This window comes from Sinocyclocheilus grahami, unplaced genomic scaffold (assembly GCF_001515645.1).
Source record: "Sinocyclocheilus grahami isolate Dianchi unplaced genomic scaffold, SAMN03320097.WGS_v1.1 scaffold306.1, whole genome shotgun sequence".
In the NCBI taxonomy this organism is placed as follows: domain Eukaryota; kingdom Metazoa; phylum Chordata; class Actinopteri; order Cypriniformes; family Cyprinidae; genus Sinocyclocheilus; species Sinocyclocheilus grahami.
Window position 1 is genome coordinate 1854915 of NW_015505485.1, and position 25943 is coordinate 1880857.

Genomic DNA, 25943 nt, shown 5'->3' on the forward strand with positions numbered 1-25943 from the left:
GAGTGAGTGAGTGTGTGTGTGTGTGTGTGTGTGTGTGTGTGTAGTGTGCGTAGTGTGCAAAGGTGTTCGTGTGGGTGCGTATGTGAAATTCATTAGCAAAGATTCTCATGCACACAAGTGTTTCAAACACAGGAAGCGGATTCATTGAAAGGTAGTCCAAGCAATTTTTTTATCAGTGGAAATAGCTGCAAACTGAATGGAACATTAATCATTTGTGCAGTCCCTGGCTCTTTTCCGAGACGCTCATTTTTGCAGGTCACACTGCAGCAGTAATACAATGGACGGGTCACTCTTTGCTGCTTCTTTGAACTCTTCCAATGTGATCTGGTCGTCGTTGTTCTTATCCATCTTACTGAAGATTTTGTCGACCCGCTGCTCAGGCGTCAGGCCGTCCTCATTCATCTTCATCATGATAACAGTCCCAACCATCTTGTAGATTGCCTTTAAATGAGGAAAACATTCAATTATTTTGGCGAGTCAGAGACACATTTGTGCTGTGGCACTAATAAAGGCAGCATAACTCTCTCTTTGACCATGAGGGGGCAAATCACTCCATATATAGAACCACAGGCTGCATCCGAAAACTTAGGCAGCTGACTTGATGCCTCGCTGCCGTATGAGGCAATGACTTTGCGTTTTTGCAAGAAGGCACCTCATGAAACTGATTTCGGACAGGCTTCTGAGGCAGCGTAACGGTTTAATGATCTACAACAAAATAGAACAAGTTTTTGTGATAACTAAACAAATATTTAATTACTATAATACTGATTTCTCGCTAGAAATAACATCAAAAGTGCAAAAAGTTAGTCAGAAATATACATTTACACACAAACTAGCCACAAAACGCAACTTTCAGATGCCATCTTTATTTTTTAGAAAAACCATCACTGAATGGAACGCATAGGATTGTGGGATATCAAAGGCAGCGAAGGACACAACTATGCTGCCTTCAAAATTCGATCAGAAGAAGGTACCTCCGGAGACAGGAAGTAAAGCAGAATTTGGATTCGGACGTGCCTTGATGCCTTTCTACCTTGGAATGAGGCAGCATTTTAGAGTTTTCGGATGCAGCCACAGTTTATCTTCTAGGGAGGCCTCAAGATGACTTAAAATAAGACATAACAAGCAATAAAATAATCCAAAACAACTAAAAATCAAGATATTTAATTTTTATTTGAATAACCAGGATTCTCATAGTCTTGAAAACCCTAGCACAATTTTAAAAGTGAGATTTATAGACATGGAAAAGTCAAGTAAATTAAAATCTCTCTATGGCATTCTCATAATGAATATTGACTTTTCTAGTTATGCCAACCTCTGAAATATTTAATTGGGTAGAAATTTTGAGTATGTAAATAAAATTACATAAAATAATATAGCTAGCTTATTCTAGAAGGCTGGTATGACTGGAGCTTTAATTAGTAAAAAAATTTGTAATAGCTAAGTTGAAATAATTCATTAAATAAGAAGTTTTTTTAGTTATTAATCAGTGCTTTATGCAAGTAAACAGGAGAACAGACTGAACGTCTCAGGTTACTTATGTAACCATGGTTCCCTGAGTAGGGAACGAGACATTGCGTCCTCTAGGGGTCCCTATGGGGAACGCCTCGTCGTGACCCGTGTCTGAAGCATACATTGAAAAAACACCAACAACACGTTGGCCGGCGACAGCCATGACGTCACTACCGGTGCGACTATAGTATAAATAGGCACCGGGAGAACACATCATCCACTTCTTCATCTGAAGCTTGCGTCCGAAGCATGGCAAGAAACCTAGAGGACGCAGTGTCTCGTTCCCTACTCAGGGAACCATGGTTACATAAGTAACCTGAGACGCTATGGGGAAGGGTATACCAACGCCACCATGCTGAGGGGAGTGCATGCCAGAAACCATGGCGAGCACTAAGTACCAACTCTACCATATTGCCATGGGAGTTGCCCCTGGAATGTTAGACGGCTGTCAGTGACATTGCTCACAGATACCCGGAAGTACTGAGCCAAACAGGAGAGGCAAGCTCAAATACAACCCTCTACGGTGAGAGGAGCACTGCCTGAGACAGCATTACACAAGGAGGTTCTCGCAAATGCCACCTATACTTCCCGCTCGATGCCTCAGCAGGAGGGGATATCCTGGTGATCGGGAGGCCCCTCAGGGTGACCTAGATACGGTAGACCAGACAGGGCAGCCTGAAAGCATAAGCCCAGCCCGGACGTCCAGGACATTTTTGCAGTGCCGTGCCGGGGGCCTAATGATCAAGAAGGCTCCCGCAAAAGCCTGTGACCTGGCCTCATAATCCAGGAAGTATGAAGCCGAAACCCGGCTTATCGTACCATCTGGACATATATATCGACGAGTGAAATAAACACTGCAAGTCGAGCACCCGGTTTCTGAACCCAGCAGAGGGGGTGCTCATCGAGGACCTACCCTAGAAAAAGGACAGAAACACAAAGGTCCCGGGAAACACTGCAAAGAAAGCTAGCAGAAGGATATACACACAACCACCAGCGCATTAAATACACACACACACATATATACATATATATATATATATATATATTTAGAAATGGATCGTACTCAAACACCATGGTTCCCGCGTCGGAGCCCCGTCCGAAGAAGCCTCTGGTCCGGACCATCAGTAAGGTGGTCACTATGAAGCCATAGAACCAACCAAACATCATAGGTCCAGCATAGGAGACTGTAATGCAGGAAATTCCCACCTAACCTTGGTCAGGTGGAGAGATGGTGATTACAGGGGAATTAGGAAGGGGAAGATAAGGGCAGCTGTAAGACCCCAGAAGGAAATGAGTAGATACTGAGGTATCACTCTGATCCGGACAAAAGCGCTGACGCCCTGTCTGGATCACATCCCTTAGGTCTTTTACCTACCTTCCTTTGACCCGCGATTCTTCCTACCCCTACCCGCGGGCGGGGGAGGAGCGCGAGCCGCGACACTAGCCTTCTGTGCCCGTCTCTGATCCTCAAACCGAGACGGGCCAGGACCCCTGGGTTGTTTGGGCTCAGACCTGAACCTTCGTAAAGGCCGCTGAGCGCACCTTTGCCTCCCTTAACTTCTCGACCACTGTCTCAACGGAGGTACCAAAAAATACGGAAGGTGAAACCGGCGCATCGAGAAGAAATCCCCTCTCTTTTTTCCCGATATCTGCTAGGTTCACCCACAGATGTCCCTCTGTCACTACCATAGCCACTGCTTAGTAGCACGGAGAGCAAGATCCGTAGGGCGGCGCACTCAGCTACCTCATCAGGAGAAAGGCCCTCACCTTTATCCAGGTCTTTCAGCAGGTCAGCCTGATATGCTTGGAACATCACCATCGTGTGCAATGAAGCGACAGCCCGACCTGCTGCTGCTACGTATGCCCTGGCATTAGAGCGAGATGTCAAGGAGGGAGTCTTAAAACAGGAGGGGATACCCATAGAGAGATAGCTGGCCAGCGTTTCTCTATAGGGGCATCTTCTCATAATCGCTTTCGCGCATCGCCTCAATGTTGGCATAACTCGTATGCTGGAATCGATGGATGTGTGAGGAAAAAACGGCCTCTTCCATTCCTTCTCAATCTCTGTATGGAAAACAGGAAGAAAGGAAGGCTCACCTGAGCTGGAGTGTTATGGCCAGAAAAATAAAGTTCATCGAGATGACCTCGCAACGTCACTTTCTTCACCTCGCCGTGGCGTGATCCATAACTTTCAAAAGCTCATCATACGCAGGGCAGGAGGATTGGGAAGGCTCAGCCTCAGCTTTTTTGCCCTCCTCAGACATTTCCTGCTTTTGCTGGGCCGAACCCAGCAGAGCACTGGCCCCTGGATCAGACAATGTTAATGAAATAACATCATCCTCCAGCGGCTCACTCTCGTCCACAGCCGATGATCGCGAGAGGGAAAACCCCTATTCAAACTCATCGGCCAGATCCACCGGCGATACCGACGAGCTCATTCTCCTCCGTGCCTCAGCAGCGGCAGGTCCTGAATCGCGGGAAGCAGATGGCTGCCCCTCTTTCCTCGAAAAGAGAGACAAACGAGAGCGGAGCTTTTTCATTGGAAAAACGCTCGCAGTGCACGCTAATTGCCCCAAACAAATAACGCATAGATTGTGTGTGTCATCAGATGTTAAACAACGACAACACAGATGCACACATCCTTTAAACGCTTTGCTAGTGCTCGCCATAATGATATGAATAGAGATCGCTCTTACCACAGAAATGCACGCTTCAAACAAAACAGTCAATGAAGACGAAGAAGAGGATGATGTGTTCTCCCGGTGCCTATTTATACTATAGTCGCACCGGTAGTGACGTCATGGCTGTCGCCAGCCAACGTGTTGTTGGTGTTTTTTCAATGTATGCTTCAAACACGGATCACGACGAGGCGTACCCATAGCGACCCCTAGAGGATGCAGTTCGAAGTTCCCATGAAAGGGAATCAAGTACCTCAATGATCTCAAGCATCTCAACTCGTGTGATTTTGCCATCTCCATCCAGGTCGTACATGTTAAAGGCCCAGTTGAGTTTCTGTTCGAAGCTGCCTCGTGATGTGATGGACAGGGCACAGATGAACTCTCTGAAGTCGATGGTGCCGTCTCCATTCTTGTCAAAGGTTCTGAAAGCGTGTTCAGCAAACTTTGAGGCATCACCATAAGGGAAAAACTGAAAAAATAGGAACAAAATACATTAATCAGTGTGTAATCCATATTGTTTTATTGGCAATACATATTTCTTGTTAGTCATGTTAGTAAAATGTCTTTAAAATAACAAAAGCCTGGATTTTATTAAAGGGGTCATATAATGCGATTTAAATTTTTCCTTTCTCTTTGGAGTGTTACAAGCTCTTGGTGCATAAAGAAGATCTGTAAAGTTGCAAAGACTAAAGTCTCAAATCCAAAGAGATATTCTTTATAAAAGTTAAGAGTCAACCACGCCTACCTAAAACAGCTCGTTCTAACACGCCCCCACATGTCTACGTCACGATGTGGGAAGATTTGCATAACGCTGCCCAAATGTCCACGCAAAGAAAGAAGGCGTAACTTTTATTTTCGTTATAGTATTGTTGTTGTCACTGCCGCCATGTCGTGAAGACGCTGTGTGTTTCGTTGTGAAAGCGAAACTACTTTGTTTGTCCTTCCAAAAGAGGACGATATCCCGAGTCCAGACCCGGGTCGTCACACGTGGTTGCCGCAAGCCCGCCGGACACTCCTTCGTCGAATCCGCCGGCCGTGCCACTCTCAAGCCCGCCAGCCGTTCCCCACTCAAGCTCGTCGCAATGCCTCGTTTATAATGGGTTTTAATGTTTTTGTCTCGTCGCTCTGGCCGGGAGACGGCATCACAGTATGGTAAGGTGCGTAACATTTCCGTCACACGCTTGAGGTATTCAGCCAATCACAACACACTGGATAGCTGGCCAATCAGAGCACACCTCGATTTTCAGAAAGGCGGGGCATAGTGAAACAATAATGTACAGTATGTGGAAAAGAATGTGTTTTTTTAACCTTAAACCTCATAAACACATTTCATTACACCAAACACACAAAATAATGTTCTTTTTAGCAACATCATATGACCCCTTTAACAAAAGAATAAAAAAATCTAAATGAATTTCAAGCTACCCCTCATATAAGCAAACTCTGAGCTTGGCCAAATTGTACTAAATTGATCAAAATTGACATTTAAAATAAAAATATTTGAAAATAAATGCAGTTATTTTAATTAATTAAAGAATCTTGAGGGGGGAAAAAAGTTACGGTTTCCACAAAAAACAGCACAACTGTTTTCAAAATTGATGCTTTCAACAGTAATAGCTATTGAAAATTCAGTTTTGCCATCACAGGAATAAAGTGCATGTTAAAATATAAAATAAATTAAATTAAAACTTTAATAACAAATAAATGCAGCCTTGATGAGCATAAGAGACATATTTCAAAAATCTTACCAACTCCAAACTTTTGAATTGTACTGTACATTAAAAAGGCACTGCATAATAGGAATGACTGTTATTTCTGTTTGTCAGAAATACTGAGCTTTACATTTTCTCACATTAAAAACCTGCTTCATTTTAGTGCTGCAGGGCTTTTCAACTTTTATTTTTATTTTTTTGCATCAACCTAAAAACAGGAACTTAACAGACAGCACTATGAATGCAGGAGATTTTAGTGGTGGGTGGGTGAGCATATGTATGCGTGTGATAACTAAGGCCATCAATGCCCAGCACAGTGCCTGCCTCTTTGCAGAAGAGGGCTGCAATGCGGACATGAACTATGTAATCGGTCTGTACCACTACAAGAGCAGCACACAGCTCCTCTTTGAAGGGGGGCATCATTCCCCTTCTAATACTGTTACCCTCTCAGTGAATGAGGGCAAAAATTACATTCACCCGTTCCCAACGCAGTCCTAGCCAATGCACTATTTGTCACTTATTGTGTCTAAAACACTACTGATTTTCAATCTAATGAGCAAAAGGGGGAGGGGGAATAATTTATAATTTATAATAATTAATATACCTGATTTATAGGCACCACTGACAACATATAATATGTTGATATAATAAAGTATGTTTTATAAGCCAAAAAGCTATTGTAAATATATAAATGAAGGCTTTTTTTAGCAAAATCAATAGGCTACTTTGTTTGGACTTCCAAAAGAGGACGATATCCGCTTCCTCATGCCTAGAGCTGATCCGTGCTGGTCGCTGAGGAAATACATCAACTTCGCGCTGTGGATCGCCGGATCGGCTTTCACCGTGGACGAAGCGGAGTCCAGCCCAGGGTCGTCACATGTGGTTGCCGCAAGCCCGCCGGCCGTTCCTCACTCTAGCCGCCCGGCAGCTGCTCACTCTAGCCCGCAGTGTGTGACGCTGTGTGACACATTTTATGGAGGACTGTTTCCTGAACCTGCAGTTCTGCATAGCCTACAATGGGTCTGTGCTCAAAGGCTGTTCTATAAAGTGGGGCAGTTCCAACTTTGCAAGGACAGTCTGGCGCTTCTGACTCACAGCCTGTAAGTAAATCTTTTTATATTTAAAGAATTTGCCACTGATGATTCAAACGCGAGTTTTAAACAGTGTAGAGTAGCGCTTGTTTGTTTGTCGTTTCTCCGATCACAAATGCAGACATGGTTTTATGTTTACGCGGCGCGATACGCAAAGCAACGCATAAAAACACAGTATAAGTCATTATAATCAGTAATTATGTCCCCACTGGATGCAACAAATGCCTCGTTTGTAATGGGTTTTATTGGTTATGTTTCGTCATGCTGGGAGATGGCATCACAGTATGTTAAAGGGGCGTAACATTTCCGTCACACGCTTGAGGTATTCAGCCAATCACAACGTACTGGATAGCTGGCCAAAAAGAGCACACCTCGCTTTTCAGAACGATGAGCTTTGTAAAAATTGACGCGTTTCAGAAAGACGGGGCATAGAGGAGCAACAATAATGAACATTATGTGGAAAATAATGTGTTTTTTTTTACTTTAAACCACATAAACATTGCATTACACCAAATACACAACAATGTTCTTTTTAGCAACGTCATATGACCCCTTTAAACATTATCTAACCTCACATTTGAGTGTAGAGTTATTTGACTGCTAAATATTAAACGATGGAATCACTGGAGTGTGATGGCAGAGCTGAACTAAGCTAATAATAAATTCTGAGCACTTAGGAACAGATGCCATGCTCAAAGACAGGGAAATAAGATTCTCATAGTTTCACCAAATGAGAGAAAAGAGTGTGTGAGTGTGTACCAAATGTGCCACAAGGACAGCAAAAGCTGAAATCACTTACATAGTGTGGAGCAGACAAATACAAAAATTATTTAGTTTGAACCGGTCCAATCCATGTAAATAATAAACATACTAAATAATGTATTTTTTAAAATATAAACATGCAGAAATGTTTGTGTGTTTAGGGATTGGGATGGATGATAGAAAATGTCATTAGCTCAGCATAAAAGCAAAATAAGTAAATGGAAAGTCCCCACTAAGACATTATGTGTGTTTCAGGGGGTTCAAGAATGTTAATGATGGAGTTGAATATCTCATAGTACTCTATAGAGACAGATGAGGTGTTTTCCCAGAATTTCCCAGAATCTGCTATTGAGAAAAGATGTTTTTCGTCTTCTTGCTTTACACTCTTCTTCATCTTTTACAGGACAAGAGGGTCCAAATGTCATCACATAACATCATGTTTATGCTAAACACGATCCTGTAAGATCCAATTAACTTTATTTGGTTATGAACAAAAGATACATTAAATATAAAAATGCTAAAAGATTTTAAACAATGCAAGTCAAATATTAAATGAATTAATGAATTAATGAATGGATGAATGATTTGCTTAATCATTTTTTTGTCTTGCTTTGCCATAATAATATTGCCATTGACTTCCATAGTATGTTTTTCCATACTCTGGATGGCAATGGCTACCGTCAACTGTTTAGTTACTAACATTCTTCAAAATATCTTCTTCTGTATTGAACAGAAGAAAGAAACTCATACAGTTGAACAAGTGAAGGGTGAGTAAATGATGACAGAATTTTCATTTTTGGGTGAACTATCCCTTTAATACCTCATGCTTCTCAAGTAAATTTATCTGGTTTAAAGGATTTTAAATACTGCAATGTTTTAAATTTACTGAAAAACCAGACAAAATACTCACAATATAAATAAATATAAATATACATATTTATTTTTTCCAGTGTAACCCCAACTAATATTGTAGAAAGAAATAGATATATCCTATGCACTCTGCATAGATATATCCTATGCACATATACTTGAACACAAGACACCAACTCACAAACCCACTAGCTGAGGCTGATGGGACGGCAGCGGTCTTTGATCTCATCAGAACCCAGCCAGCACAAAATCAAATGATCGAACACAGCACCACCCTGTGAAGATGCAGTGTGCTCTCATATATCAAAGAGTTCACACATTGTCAAACTCCTTCAGAAAGCAGAAACCCTCTGGGTTAGCATAGGTCCGGTCATAAGGCCCTGCCAGACTGGCACTGGGTTTAGAAGAGAGAGAGGAGACAGGAAGTAATGCACACTGTGATGTACCCTGCACACATGCAAAATGATTCTCTCATGGGGCTGGTCCTTCTGCTCCAAATGGCCTTGCCCTTCGCCAAAGTAGAGGAGAGCAGAAGAAAACAAACAAAGTGCAAGTCATGAAGAACTGGAGAGCTGGGCGGCTCCCTAAGTTCTTCCGTGCAAATCTGGCAGGTTATGAAATGTTTTGTTATGTAAAAGAGAGGTTTTTTTTAGTAACTATCTAGGGCATGACTGTATTCTCAACTTTCACATTACAATAATATTCTTCTTTTTACTTTCTTTTGGATCCAAGCACATCCGAATGTAGAAATAGATCTTCACATGTGTACTTTGTCAGGAGACATGCTATCACATGGGAATGCCACCTGGTCAAGATCCAAGTATCTGTTATTCTATGAATACATAAAGGAGATGAACAGTAATTTGCCATATTCAAGACAATGTAGAATATTATATCAGCTTAAATGTGTTTTTTATAACTTAGTTTTACAGTAAATTAGTTGTGTTAAAGGAAACAAAAAATTACAAATCTGCCATAATTTACTCTCTCCAAATAATTGTGTTCTTTCTTCTGTGAAACACAAAAGGAGATGTTAGGCAGACTGTTTGATCTGCTCTTTTCCATATGGGAAGTGGATGGAAGTTTATAAGTTCCAAAAAGTATCATAAAAGTAAAGAATCATACAATTTGTGTGTAACACACTACATTTCAAGGTTGGGGTCAGTATAGTTTGTTTTTAAAGAAAATAATACTTTTAGCCAGCAAGGTTGCATGAAGTTGCATGACAGCAAAGACATTTATAATGATACCATAGATTTCCATTTCAAACATATATAATAATAAGGAATGTTACTTAAGCACAAAAAAAGTAGCATATTAGAATGATTTCTAAAGGATCATGTGACAAGACTGGAGTAATGCCTGCTGAAAATTCAGCTTTGCCATTACAGGAATAAATTACATTTTAGAATATATTAAAATAGAAAACAATTATTTAAATTTTTTATAAAAAATATAAAAATATGCAATTTTTCATAATATTGCTGTTTTTACTGTACTGTTTTTGATCAAATAAATGCAGCCTTGGTGAGTATAAGATAAGTCTTTTAAAAAACATGTAGAAAAACTTACCGACCCCAATCATAGAAATGGTGCCAACCCCATACATTTCTGCCATATGGACATCACTTTTACGTAGTCACCACCCCTGATAAGCTAAATATAACGTAGTAACTTTCGTTTTCTGTGAAGCTGCTTTGCAATGATTTTTTGTGTGAAAAGCCTATACAAATAAACGAGAATAGAACTGAATTGAAATGGTAGTATACGCTTTGAGCATGACAGTATAAATATCTATGCACTTTTTCTGTATGTAACAGAGCAGCTCAGACATTCTTCCTAACATCTCCTTTTGTGTTTTAAAGAGGAAAGAATGAATATGTCATTAAGTAATTGACAATCAAATCTTCATATTTGGGTGAAATTCCTTGTGTATGTACGGATACATACTGTAAACATACTTTAAATAATTATGACACCAAAGTAATGACAAATTTAAGACCATTTAATCTAAGAACACACTTTCAAAACTGCTTTAGAGGACAGGGCAGTCTTGGTTAAAGATCTGTGATGGTACCTGAAACATTGTGGGTTTGAAACCTGATTCATTATACCATTGTGACCAACCTGCTCCAGGGTGACTGTCTCTGTAGTTGAAAAAAAATCACTTTAGATAAATAGATTTGCTAAATTAATAAAAGTAAATGAGTGAGAAGAGCAAAATAGAAGGTGAGAGAGACTACCTGTGAGAATGCAAGAGTGAGAGAGACAACCTGCCCTTACACAGCTGATGAATTAAACTGATGTAGCATGTGAGGCAAACTGCACGATCACAGAAACACCCTGCAGACAGGGTCCAGCCACTAAAAGCCTGTGTAATCAGAGCATAAGCTGATGCCAGCCTCTGCTCCGTCTCAGCCAGTCTACACTATCCCCGTCATGCTGCTCCTAATGCAGGCCATTTAACAATGCAAAAGTCATGGATTCTTCATCCAGGTACAGCCTAGGATATCAGAGTATCTGAACCTATTAAATGTGCACAGCGGAATCTAATGCCTGAATATGCAGGATGGTGCAAACAACAGTGGAGTGAATGTGACGCATTATTCAGTGTTTGTCTAATTAACCTGGATTCATTTGACAGACGCTTTTAAAGCACATTCAAGGCATAACTTCATATACAGTAGATGTGCAAAACTACATATTTTCAAAATCTATTTGGCTAATCAGAAGAAATCTAAAGAAGAAGATGAAAACTATCTATACGGTAATGTAAATGATTAATCAATGATCAATTAATTTTTGTTAATAATATAAGCGATTATCTTATACATTTTCGATTAATAAAATTAAAAACACTATAATATTAACAATATCTATTACAATCCATTTATTAATAGAGGAAACTACAATTACAGGTATTTATGAAGTACAGTATATACAGTATGTTACTTAAAAATTAAGTAAAATTTATACAGTGTACTTTTAATGTGATTTTAAAAATGTGAATTCAAATGGTCTGTCTCTATGTATTTACATGAATGATAATCACTTAATTGATCGCTAATTTTAAATATATAATTTAAATTCTTACATTTAAATTCTTAATTCAAACAAATGAAGAAAAAATTTCTATACTTTAGGTTTTAGGTTACTTTAGGGTTTTTTTCTTAATTTTTTTTAACAATTCAATATAATCTTTAGCATAACTCAAAATTAATATCTGTACATACTGTACATTTACATTTACATTTAGTCATTTAGCAGACGCTTTTATCCAAATCGACTTACAAATGAGGACAATAAAAGCAGTCAAAAACTAACAAAAGAGCAAGAATATATAAGTGCAAATGACAAATGGCCACCCCACTCACAACTGCTGCTTCTGTCACTTTTTCTCTTGACAAGAAGTGCATTTATTCAGTCGCAGAACAACTGAGAACGGGAGACGTTTCAGACGAGAGAGTGACAAAGAGCGAAATAAACTAAAGCTGCTGCAAGCAAGTACATGAACTTGCTACTGCCAATGCATACAGCGATACGGTGCCGTGAGTATTTAAGACATACTGCTGCTGCACAAATAGCATATAAAATAACCTGTTGCAGATCTATACAGGTGGAGCTGGGGAAGGTGGAGGGTTTCAGAGAAACTCTGAAAGCGCGCTGCAGGAATCTCTAGTGAATGCTAGCCAGCCATATAAATGCAAGGCAGTAAGTTCATTGGCTGCATATGCAGCATGAATCAATCAGCTTGTGCCAAGTCATTTATCTCTCTAAATATCATCAGTTACGTTAACAACCATCAGCCTGTGCCATGTAGAGTTTCATGACCAAACTATATATTGGACAAATTCACTAGCATCAATTCAAATTTAGCTTTTAGAATTAGAATTTTTATTTAGACTGCCATTATCTGCCATTGATTATCTATATGAAAAAAAGTGACTCATCGGTATTAATAGGCCAGAATTTTAATATCTTTAACTAATCAACCTCACTAATTGACTAGTTAACCATCGCGATGCATATAATGGCTTTATTAGTATGTGTGTAACCCGTGAATCAAACCCATGGGCCATGACTGTGAAATTGCTAGCGCTAAGCTCTATAGTCAAGCTATAGGAACAAAAGACAGCACTGTAGGACAGATTCCTCTACTTGCCATCAAGACATGCACCAAAAGCACATTCCTACAACATCTAAATCACCATGCAAGCTGTTATCACTGTCATCACACATATAAACATCCACAGTGAGCAAAGGAGAGACAGCTGTTGAGGGCTCAGTGTGCAGTTCAAATCAACCGGCTTCTACAGCAGGTCTGACCTCAGCAGTTATGATACTAACTGGGTGGATGTTAATGCTTGAGCTGGAAGATTGCCATATCTCTCAACAAAACACACACACACACCTATGACCTGTATAGTGGTCAACACAATCAGATGCCTATTTTAAGAAAAAGCTGCAAGATTGTGGCAGCACTCATTCTGACGATCATAATCAATGTTATGTCTGTTTATCTGAGTTGATAATTTCTTCATCAGAACACTTTTATAGATACCTGCAATGAGAACAGTCTCAAAACCTTTACTACCAACTATTCTGAGATGGTCACTACAAGTCAGTATTAAGAGCCCTACAAAAAGGAATTGGACACTGGTAAAGCATTGACTATTCTACAATGAAATACTGGGAAAAATGCAAAGCATTTTATTTTGTCAGAAAACACTGCTAATTTTGAAATGCATTTGCCCAAGTGGTGTTATTATGATATCCACCAGTAGGGGGTAAGGGTGCCATGCTAACCATCCAAACATTAACCCTTTGAATACAACAAACACTAACAGGGTTCATATGCCCTTACCAAAAAACAACCATTAAAATGTAGTGTTTGTTTCAGTCTCATTTTAGTATTGTTTATATTCTATTATAGTATTTATTAATATATTTAATTGCTTTTTCCAATTTTTTTGTACTTTTTCATTTAAATTTTAGTAATTTTAGTGCTTCAACATAAACCTATTTTATGTCAGTTGGTTGCCAAAGTAACATTTCTAATTTTCTTAAGTTTTTCATCTAATATTTATATTTTGTATTAGCTTTATTTCAATTGACCTAAATGTTTTTTAATCGTTTTAGTTTTAGCTAACATTAACAACACTGGTTTGTTGGCATTGTTGTTGTATGACCTAGACTTTACAGGTGAAGGGTGTAATTTCTGTGCAAATAAAGATACTGCAAAAATAATGACTTTAAAAAACACATCAACCACCTCTGCCTTGTCCTTACTACGTTGGTTTAGACCAGATAGCGCAGGCCCAAATTCACACTGGTTGACTGACTGACTGACATGTCAGGTCACAATGTTTTAAAAGCACCACAATGTTTTCTTCAGGATGAAGTCAACTTAAGAATGTCTTATTTACAGTTGCCATTAGACATTAAACTAGAATAGACAAAAAATTACTGATAAAAGCACATGCTGTCAGCACTCTAAAATAAGTTCCGTTTCTAAATTTATCCTTTTTCAAGTATCGTCACTGAAAATATTAAAGCTAAAGCAAAAACTTGCCTTTTTAACATAGCAAAAAAATTACACACTTCTCCTTTAAAGATGAAAAATGACCCACTTTGTCACAGAATACAATACTTCACAAAACAAGAAATGAACCAAGAAAATGAATTACACATGACTGATTTTCCTCCACTCCTCTATACGAGAACATATTAAAAGCCTCTTTCTTCCTTTACAGCAAAGTGCTTCTCTTCAAGCCCATGAATCATGAAAAAACAATGTCCTATAATTAATGCAACCTGTCCTTTCCTCCCAACATACACAAGTTATTTCACGACAGGCCAAGGAAAGCATTCAGAAGGTGAATACCACAACGAGATGATGTCATCCTCCTGCTGAGAAAATGAGTGAAGTTAAAGAACTCTCTTTTTCAGCAAAAGACAGCATGCCATCTGCACTACGTTTAAATTAGCATGATAACGAGCATCGCTAGGCTCAGCTATGGATTATGTAAACTGATGGTGGCATGCTGTTCTGAGTTCTGCCTGCTTTTACACTTGATTTGGAGCTATAAAGCAAATTCAAGCTCCTCAGATCAACTGTACCTATTGAATTGCTAATAACTTTCTAATTAGCCAGGGAATGACTGAGTAGTAATGATATGTTATGGCAATACATGTCTAATTAGCCATTTCTGGGACATAATGCACATCCTTACATATCTATCTGGAGACATTTCATGCAAATGACCAAATAAACTGTTTGCATATCTCCTAAGAAGCCTTTTTTCTTCATAGTCTTTAAAGTTTTTGGTTTGGTTCTTAAATCCACTTTGAATTGCCTTGGGAGGTTTGTATTGGCAATTGCAATGTCATGTCATGTGAGTCAAGATAAAGATTAACCCAGCAGTTTATCTGGATTTCCTCAGTTTGTTGTTGTTGCGCTATAATGCTTGATGTGATAGTGTGCTTGATGTGTGCAAGTGGTGCAACTATGAGAAATACATTTTCAGTGGCCAGCAAAATCTCCAGCAACTGTTCTAAAGCAACATAACTGATGCACAGTACAAGATTACATATTTTCAAAACTTACTAGTCATTGGGTTGCCTGAATGACTAATCAACTGTTTAGGGGAGCCCTGAATCATTTAGGCTGGCATTTAGACCCAATGGAATGAAGCACAATGAAGAAATGAATTATTTCTTAATTAATATTTTTAATTTTCTACATTCATTTGATCAAAAGTGCAGCAGAGACTTTGATTTCAAATAAATGCTGAAAAAAGCCAAGACTTTCAATTCATCAAAGAATTATGTATCATTCTGAATTCACAAAAATATTAAAGGATTAGTTCACTTCCAGAGTAAATATTTCCTGATAATTTACTCACCCCATGTTATCCAAGATGTTCATGTCTTCCTTTCTTCAGTTGCAAGGAAATTATGTTTTTTAAGGAAAACATTCCAGGATTTTTCTCCTTATAATGGACTTCAGTGGTGGCCAACGGGTTGAGCCACCACTGCTTCAATAGAGCTTCAAAGGGCTCTACACAATCCCAGCCGAGGAATAGCAGTCTTATCTAGCGAAACGATCGGTCATTTTCTTAAAAAAAAAAAAAAAAAAAAGTATATACTTTTTAACCACAAATGCTCGTCTCGTACTAGCTTAACTTCACGCATTATGTAGTCACGTTGGAAAGGTCACGTGTGACATAGGTGGAAGTACCGACCCAGTGTTTACAAAGCGAGCGTGCAAAGAAAGTCAAATGCCCTTTACAAAAAAAGGTAAAACAACGATATCAAATGAGATGGAGTTTTTCGCCCTACCCTACCTATTTGAACCGGAGTACACAGACGAAGAGCTAACCATGCTTGACTTTTCCAACGTGATTATGTAATGCGTGACTTTGCATTGTGGAGCTAGTGCAAGATGTGCATTTGTGGTTAAAAATTATATTAAAGGGGTCATATGATGCGATTTCAAGTTTTCCTTTCTCTTTGGAGTGTTACAAGCTGATTGTGCATAGATAAGATCCCTGAAGTTGCAAAGACTAAAGCCTCAAAACCAAAGAGATATTCTTTATCAAAGTTAAGCCTCTGCCACGCCCCCCTAAAACGACTCGTTCTAACACGCCCCCCACATATCTACCTCACTATGTGGAAATATTAGCATAATGCCGCCCAAATATGCACGCAAAGAAAGAAGGCGTGGTTTCAGTAACCGCAGTTAGTGTTGATGCAGTCATGTCAGGGAGACGCTGTGTGTTTCAGTGTGAAAGCAAAAGCACTTTATTTGGCCTTCCAGAAGTAGATGCATTTAGGAATCTTTAAGATTACTTACAACAGAACAGCAATGCATTTTATGGATGACCGTTTCGTGAACCTAGGAGAAGAGGTAATTCTGACTTTGCTATGACAATCTGACGCTTCTGAATCAGCTACTGTTTTGTTATTAGTTTAAGTATTTGCTATTGACTGTTCAAATGCAGAGTTTTGCGCATCGTGTGTGTGACAGAGAGTGAGAGAGAGATCACAGTGGAGTCAGCTGTCTTAACCGTGGCTTGTGTACTGCACACATACCAGCTTCATCACTGTGTCTGTCACACGACTCTGTTCCCCTTTCGGGCTCTGTCTTTACATTTATTTTGAAAGATGAAGCTCACGATTATGGTAATGGGCATTACATTTCCGACGAGTGAAAGATGAAGCTCGCGATTATGGTAATGGGCGTTACATTTCCGACGAGTGCTTGCGGTGTTCGGCCAATCACAATGCACTGGGTCAGCTGGCCAATCAGAGCAGACTGCGCTTGTCGGAAGGAGGGACTTTGTAGAAAACTAAGCGTTTGAGAGAGGCGGGGCATAGAGGACCTACAATAATGTACAGTATTTGAAAAATAATGTGTTTTTTGAACATTAAAGCATGTCAACATATTCTGTTACACCACATACACAAAATAATGATCTTTTAAAAAGCATCAATTTTAGAAAATGACTGATCGTTTCACTAGATAAGACCCCTTTTCCTAATTGGCTGGAATCGTGTAGAGCCCTTTGAAGCTGCATTGAAATCCTTCAACCTGTTGGCCACATAGAAGTCCATTATATGAAGAAAAATCCTGTAATGTTTTCCTCAAAAACCTTAATTTTTTTGTGACTGAAGACAGAAAGACATGAACATCTTGGATGAAATGGGGGTGTGTTAATTATCAGGAAATTTTTACATTGATAATAATAAGAAATGTTTCTTGAGCACCAAATCAGCATATTAAAATGATTTCTGAAGGATCATGTGACCCTGAAAACTGGAGTAATGGCTGCTGAAAATTTTTTCAGTTTTGCATCACAGGATTAAATGGCATATTAAAATGTATTAAAATACAAAACAGTTATTTTAAATTGTAATAATATTTCAAAATATTATTGTTTTTACTGTTTTTTTTATTAAATGCAGTCTTGAGCATAAGAAACTAGATATCCTATAAATAACATACTCTGTATAACAAATGCAGATCAACTAGTGCAAAGTGCTTAACTGTCAATCATTGTGGCCCATACCTAGATAAATAAAGTATGATAATGTAAGCATAATGAGACAAATGGTATATGAAAAGATCGGTGTAACCTGACAAAGGCCAATTTATAATGTTGTCATGTTGGATACAACCCTTGTTGAACTGGTCAGAGTATCTCTATCATGACTTTTATCTACTGTACCAGTGGGGGATTCTGAGGGTTTAGTTCACCTTGAGTGTTTTTCACCGACTAACTCAACCATAAGTTTAAGCATCCCAGACTCTGGATTATAAACCATCATACTTCACATCTTATGGTTTTCCTAAAAAGCCAAGACTCAATCTTCATTTCACACCAATCTTATAAATTAAGAATAAAAAAAGAAAGGCACTCTTGAAGAGAAAAAATACATTCTTAGTTTGACTTTCACCTCATTGATTTTACTTTACTTTCAGATGGCAGCCCACTCCTGCAAGGACCAATAAAATATTTTATATAAACAAGTTTATATCCTTGTCAGATTTCACGTTTAATATACAAAAAGTACTACAAAATCCATGATTATTAGTGAGTTTTGCCAGCTACAACATTCATCTTAATATATGATTATATAACTGCATGCTGTAGCCACTGCAAACTAACCTTTCAACCTAATACATTCTTCCTATGAACCAGTGTATCAAAGCAGCTCTAGACAGCCCTTATAGGCCTCTACAGCACAATGCATTTCAACAAGCAGATAATAAGGTCTCAAAGGAACAGGACTAAGTTAACACAATATCCTGAGAAGGCAGGTTAGCACCACAAACTGAGTTGACTTCACTAACACAGGGGTCATGGATAATCACCCTCCCCCTGCACTACTGATTGAATTATATGGGCAATGTGCCCAAGGGATAATTGAGCTTGGCTGGCACTACCCTTCCATTACTACAACAGCCCCCAATAGCATTATGTAAACACTTTTTATTCCTAACCGTTCACTTCGGATCTGATTCTGAATAGGAAGAAAAAACAAACAGTTCATTTATCTTCCTGAATGGTCAGGGCTGATTTAAAGACCAATACAGAGTGCCGCTGCAATGCAATTCCCTTAATTCTCTTAGAAATTACAGATTTGCTGACGTTTCTGAGAACTGCTTTTCTTTTCAGTGCAATCAAACTTTTAATTTAAAGTGGAGGACTCAATAAGTTCGGTATTTGTAATGAGGGTTGAATCAACGGCCCACATACCTCATAACAGTTCTGCTTCAGTGAACGTTCACAGTGACTCCTCCAATGGATGCAATATGTCGTGTAAAGTCAAGTCAATAAAATAAAATAAAATAGGTCATTAATGTACAATAATAATAATATTAATAATATTTATTTATTAATATTAATAAATTCATGAGATTAACTGGTGGAAGCATTCTTTTTTTTTTCTTTTTTTTTTCATGTAATCACGCAAGTTTTCAGTTAATTAAACTAAGGCAGGTGAAGGTGCCTTCCTCATATCCGGACATGCCCATCTAATCATTAAAGATATTAATTTTAATGTATTTACACAACTGAAACCAGGTGGCACAACACAACCAGAACCCTCGCAAATGAAACTGTTTACACTTTGGACATGGTTCTGTTGGTTTTAGCATCCTGACTGGTCCGATACAGCAACACTTGTTCAACCAATGATGTGAGTTTGGGCCGGGACTATCTGTTTGACTGACCAATATAATAAAGGGGGTGTGTTCAGTTTGATACATTATTTTTGCAATTCAGTTTGGTGATGCTAGCAACAAAACTACATATTTTACCTTAAAATTATGTAAATGCAGTTAGTTAGATATGTATAAGTTGTATCTGTTCTAATTAATTTTATTTCAATCATGACAACTCTCTGAATCAATTTTACCAGCATTTATTAGTAAGCATGGAATGTGCATAGGCTTGGTCTTGGCGGACTAGATCTGCTACGTTGCTGCTGCTGCTGCTGCTGGAGTAAGTATACATCTGAAATGCACGTGAAACAGTGACTTGAATTAAGACTGCTGCAAGGAAAATAGGGAGAACCCCCGAGCAGATCTAGGCAGGTGGTGCTGGGGAAGGTGGAGGGTTAGCAAAATCCCATGGCGCACTGCAATGAATTGATTCAATTCAATAGTCAGGAATAAATAAGTTACTTATATAGGAAAAATAAAATGTTTGGATGAGCAATCGGCTTTAAGTAAACCAATCAGCTGCTCAGAAGAGTTTCATGACTGAACTATATATTAAGATTTTTCCACCCCTGCAGAGACCTCTGACCCTGTGCATACCACTGATACATCACTTGTTATGACTCAAGAGCATTACTTTCTTGATATTATGCTAATTCAGCAAAATAAAGTACACTGTCATTATCTAAAATAAAGCTGAATTTAAAAAAAAATCCAATAATAATAAAGCCTTTTTAATGTGTGAGTCATACACCGCTTTTGGGAGACCAAAAACTATTCTTCTAAAAAAGCCATTATTATGATGATAATTATTATTAAATACGTCAATATGAAAAATGCAAATGAACTGATAGCCTGAACTAACAAGGATTTATGATAATGATACTAGAAATATGAAAAAAAACAAGGCTTGTTATCCCTGATAGGTCATCTTACAAGAACTGTGGATGGGGAATAAGATGGTGTCCTATTGATCGCAGGGAGGCAATTTGTCTCCTTCTCCAAGACAACCTTGTGTGACAGCGAGGTCCTCCATCTTCTCCACAAAGCTATTATTAAACAAAATGGATACTTCAATAAATCCAGAGTACGTAGGACATTCATTACTGCATTCCGACACTTCTGCTACTGTACTTAAACACACATGGAAAGTCGTTCAGCCTCACCTGCCACATCTCACCATCTGACATTAAGGATCCTTTTGGTCTGTTTCACTTTGTTACTGCGTGTAATCTGATTTTACAGCAAAAACATCATAACACCAACTTCTATGACAGAAGAGCATTAGTAATGCCATGGTTAAAAAAAGGAGAATCAGAATTTCCTCTCGTTCTGGTGTGTAGCCTTGACCACATGAATGAATTTTCTGTACTGAGTATTTAGGTCTATATTCGACAGAAAATCTAATTAAAGTCAAGAAGGGATGAAAAATTCCCATGACACAGTTAAAGTAACATGCTATTAAAAGTGATGTTGTCTTTGTGATAGAAATTAAGCACTAGAAACTCTAGAAGCCTGCTTTTATTCTTTTGATATCTTTGTACACACAAAGCAAGTGCAAAAAGAAACAGGCCCAGACAGCCTATGCATGTTTTGAATGAGTTTTGAAAATGAAAGTGAGCTAATTTTAGAAAATCGGAAGTCAATTGGAAATCAACTTCAATGATATGCCTACTGTAACAGACAGTGTGTGTGTGTGTGTGAGTGTGTATGTGTGTGTGTGTGTGTGTGTGCGCGCGCGTTTTTGTGTGTGCGCGTTTTTGTGACAAATGAGGACATAAATTTCAATAATGACAAAGGTATGACATAGGTATTACAAGGAGAAGGTGACTTTTCAGGACATTACCCCATGTCCCCACTTTTCAAAATGCTTATAAATCACACAGAATGGAGTGTATTGAAAATCTGAAATAGCACAAAATTTCCTGTAAGGGGTAGGTTTAGGGGTAGGGTTGGTGTAGGGCAATAGAATATACGGTCTGTACAGTATAAAAACCATTACACCTATGGGATGTCCCCACTTTTCACAAAAGCAAACCTGTGTGTGTGTGTGTGTGTGTATGTGTGTGTGTGTGTGTGTTTGACTGTGTGTTTGACTGTGTGGTTGATCGACAGAAGAGGGCAGTGACAGACAAACATAAAATAACTTAAAATCCATCAAATGCCTTGATGAGCAGTTTTTTGTACTTGTGTTGATGCATTTCCTATATAAAACGAAAGTTTGGCAGAACTTTGCAAGAGATTGTCCCTGTTATTTTAAAATTATTATTTAATTACTTTATTTGAAAGAATTACAATTAAAACTAAAAAATAAATACAAAATAATGTATTAAAACAAAACTGATTATTACAATTTTAAGTAATACCTATTATTACAATTAAATTAATTATACCAATAATTACAATGAATTAATCAATTAATCAGTTAATTTGCTGAAAGACAACTATTTTTTGGTTATTTTTTGATTAGTTAATAAAAATAAAACTGTTCATTTTTAGTTAAAAGTCCATTAAATAATATTAACAGATATAATGTTAACAAATAGAATCTTTTAGATTTGTAACAGTGTTAGATTTTTATAATTTTGTAAATTTTCAGAAATACATTAGCATATACATTCATGTGATGAAGAAACCTTCACAGAAATTTTCACATTAGCCCAGCCTTTTTGACTTTAAGAAGTCTAGCCACATCATTGTCTATGCCACACCAGAGCCACAAACCAGACGTCACCCTGTCATTCCACATTCGTGTGATGTGAATTCAGATCAGGGCCGTTGTTCGATCCATCACAGCTCTCTGTTTGGTGAGGGTGATGTAATAAACTGGTGTCAAACAGGAGCATGTTGGAATCCTCTGGTAAAGCTAATACCCCCACCCCCCTTCTACTCAAGAGATTTAAGCCCCTTTCACACAGGCCTTCTGTGTGAACGTAAACACGACCTAGACCTAGGATGGGGACCTAGTAGCATTGCCGGGATCAGTCCCGGAATGAGCCCTGTGTGAACAAAAGGCAGGACCAATGCCGTAAAGGATGTGTCGTATAGTGCTGACACACGTTATCGAGCAACTCTTTTACAGGGTGTTTTGAAGGCAGATCAACATTCACAACGAAAAAATATGTGCAAACTGGAATGAAGCATTGATCAGGGAGCTCCTCACTATCTGTGCTGAAGCCGAGATTGTTCACCAGCATAGTGGAACGGTACACATCACATTACACGTCACATCGTAATGTCACGTGAAACGCACGCACAGATTCTGGAAAATCACTGGCAGTGTGAATGAACCAAAATCAAATGATCCCGGGACAAATAACATATTATCCTTGTATTTTCCAGAATCTCTGTGTGAACGAGGCTTTACTGTCACATTTTTGTGTCCAACCAACCACCTCATCACATTGTATGTCATCTCTTTAACTGCCAATTAGATTTGAACATGCACTATTGAAGTGCTTCATTCAGCACAAACCTAAAGTACATTACACAGCACCTCATTACTGTTGTCACGGTATTAACATCTGAAACCGCAGCAAACAATCAAACCCCAGAAGACAAAGCGATCACTTTACTGACACCATGTACAGCCATCACTTCTGGATACTACTGGCAGATTAATCACAGAGGCGTTGCATCCTTAAGGTTAATAATATACTGTAGCTAGTGTGGCATTTTTGGAGCCTGAGGGATATGCACTGAGGTATTTTGCCATGGAGTAAAATGCTAAGAATACAATGGGAACTTTGCCACATATTGTCTCTTTAAATAGTCAGCCATTTTCACGACTCCAGGTTCTATTCCATAAGGGATAATGTACAGCCATTCAAGCCCAGTAAACCTATGCAGTCAACCAATAAACCCTGCCATGAGTTGGAGGGGTCTTGTGTCACCCTTAAAGGGTTTATTTTGCGATAATGTCCAGCTGGCTGGTTGTTATCCTATTATTTCATGGCTACTTACTGAATAAGTATGGATATGCAATACTGATATGAGTTGAAATTATAATATTTATCATTATAAATTTATGAATTATGTATAATTATCATACAATCACTGAAATCACATAAAAACAATACATCTAAAAAATAGTCACTGTACAAAACAGTGTAAAAAAACAGATAATACAGAGAGCAGTTCATTTATCCATAGAACTGATCTCATCCCTAGTCTAGTCTGGCAACCTATTATTGAAAAAGCATGAATCATTGAAAAGATGCTAAATTTAGCAACCAATATGGCTTCCACAAAAACAGAACAAAAGACAATGCTAGCAGTCTACCAAGCTTTGCCCATTTAAATCATGCTCATTTATGGGCTCAAATTATTCCCTCTAACCCTATATAGAGGAGCTCAGATTATTGCCCACATCTATTAAAAAAACTATACTGGTACAAAGATAGCATGTCAAATACCTTAAAAATGATAAATGGTAAGGAAAAAGGCTGCCATAATTTTTATCCATATAAATGTTTTGCAAATAGTGTTCATTCTAAATAAAATATCTGAAAACATTTGCCTAACAGGTACAGTTATTGGTTCATGCTAATAATGTAAATAAAAATATAAAATATTATAATAAATATATACTATATTATACTTTCAGAAATTACTATTTAAATAATGATATATTATGTTATATAATTACATACAATTAAATTATATATATATATATATATATATATAAACATTAAATGATATATACAATTATTATTCTAATACATTATTTTTATATTATTATTTTAGCCATATTTTAGATTATATATATATATATATATAGATCACATACTATACTATATATCAGTGTTATTTTAGTATCATTGAGATACTATTGTAGTTTTTGTTAATATTTTGAATTAGATTTTATTTTTATATTTTCTGCTTCCATGTAAATTTTAGTTAAAGTATAATTCATTTTGTATGTGTCATTTTTATTCGTTTTTGGTTTTTTTTAATATGTCTATAGTTATGAGAAATGTCTTAACTATTAATTTGTTCATTATAATTTTTTTATATAGTACATTGAGTAATGCTACACAGATAAAAAAAATAACAGTAATTCTGCAGCGTGTACAAAAAACAAAAATAAACTAAACAAAAAAAACTCATGTCACATTAATTCAATTAAAAAGCAAGTAGGATGATTCATCACTGAAAAAAGGCCAATCACAAAACACCTCCTCCCAGTATTCCTATGCAACAAGCAGAGTAAGTTTTAGCACACACACACATAAACACTCATTCAGTTTCAGTCCAGTCCGCAGGAACTCAGTGCCCTGCTAATGCGAGGTCATCTATTTCTTGGATTTAAATAAAACTATCTAATTGATATATTTTTGCTGTAAAAACCGACATCCCAGATCACTTAAAGGTTTTGCCTACAGCAGCTTTCTGTTATTTCTCTATCTTTCTAGCCAATCTGAAAGCATTGTGGTTTCTGAGCAGAGCTGTGAGACCTGTGGTTATTTACTCTGGCTGTTAGTAGAAATGATCTTGCATAATGTCTTTACATAATTCATATTCATATTATGCAGCAGCTAGTGTAATGTTATAATTGGAACTGCAAGGCTGTACAGTAGATACACTCAGCAGACAAAGTGTTATCTGCAGCAAAAGGTTTCCTTGCCAAACAGTCAAAACTGTAATATATATCCTAACAAATCTAAAAGACTAAACTACTAAAGAGAGTAAAACCTGTCGTGACAGTAACTGTTCGTGCTTGACATGCCATAAAATCCAGCCATTTGAATAGACAGCTAGCGTAGCCCTGGAGACCTGAATTCAGTTTGGTGCCAGTTATACATCAGGCTATCCAACTGAATGATTCAGAAGGCTCTTCCAGTCACTTTAAAATTACAAGGTGATGCACTCCTCAGTGAACTCTTCAGACTGGAACAAGACCAACGAAAAGCCAGCACATGTAGGGAAATGTATCACAGAGCGACTAGCATCCCTACCTTAATATACAGCTGCTGGAACTCGTCCAGGTTGAGTCGGCCACTGGGGCAGTCCTTCAGGAAGCCTTTGTACCACTGTTTGAGTTCATGTTCATTAAATTCTGTGTTCTTCACCAGGTCCTCCATTACCTCAGGGGTCAGCTTGCTGTTCTGTTTCCCCATGGTGTCTGCAAGGCACAGAAATCAAAACAGCTATGATCTCACTCTGCCTGGAGCTGTGCTGTAGTTCATTTTAACTGCATGAATTGTATAAAATGTATAAAGGTTGTTTTACAAGACTGAGGCCATTTGTGTCCCTCCCATATACCATTCAAAAGTTTGGGGTTGGTAGGATTTTTTAAGTTTCTTATGCTGACCAAGGCAGCATTTATGGTCAAAATGCAGTAAGAACTGTAACGTTGTGAAATATTATTGCAATTTAAAATAAATATTTTCTATTTTAATATATGTTAAGATGTCATTTATTTCTGTGATGGCAAAGTTTAATTTTCAGTGGCCATTACTCCAGTCTTCTGTCACATGATCCTTTAGAAATAATTCTAATATGCTGATTTGGTGCTCAAAAACATTTATTTTTATCAATGTTGAAAGCAGTTGTGCTGCTTAATATTTTTTTGGAAACTGTGATACCCTTT

General features: G+C 37.9%; 1 protein-coding gene across 1 annotated transcript; it reads right to left on the minus strand.

The window, feature by feature from the left end:
- On the minus strand, positions 1-25477 carry vsnl1a (visinin-like 1a). Its single transcript, XM_016293773.1, has 3 exons — positions 25309-25477; positions 4444-4659; positions 1-441 (listed from the first exon to the last, which is right to left on the minus strand). Exons 1-3 carry the CDS (start codon positions 25468-25470, stop codon positions 244-246), a joined length of 576 nt encoding a protein of 191 aa, XP_016149259.1. The 5' UTR covers positions 25471-25477; the 3' UTR covers positions 1-243.
- Positions 25478-25943: the final 466 nt, after the last annotated feature.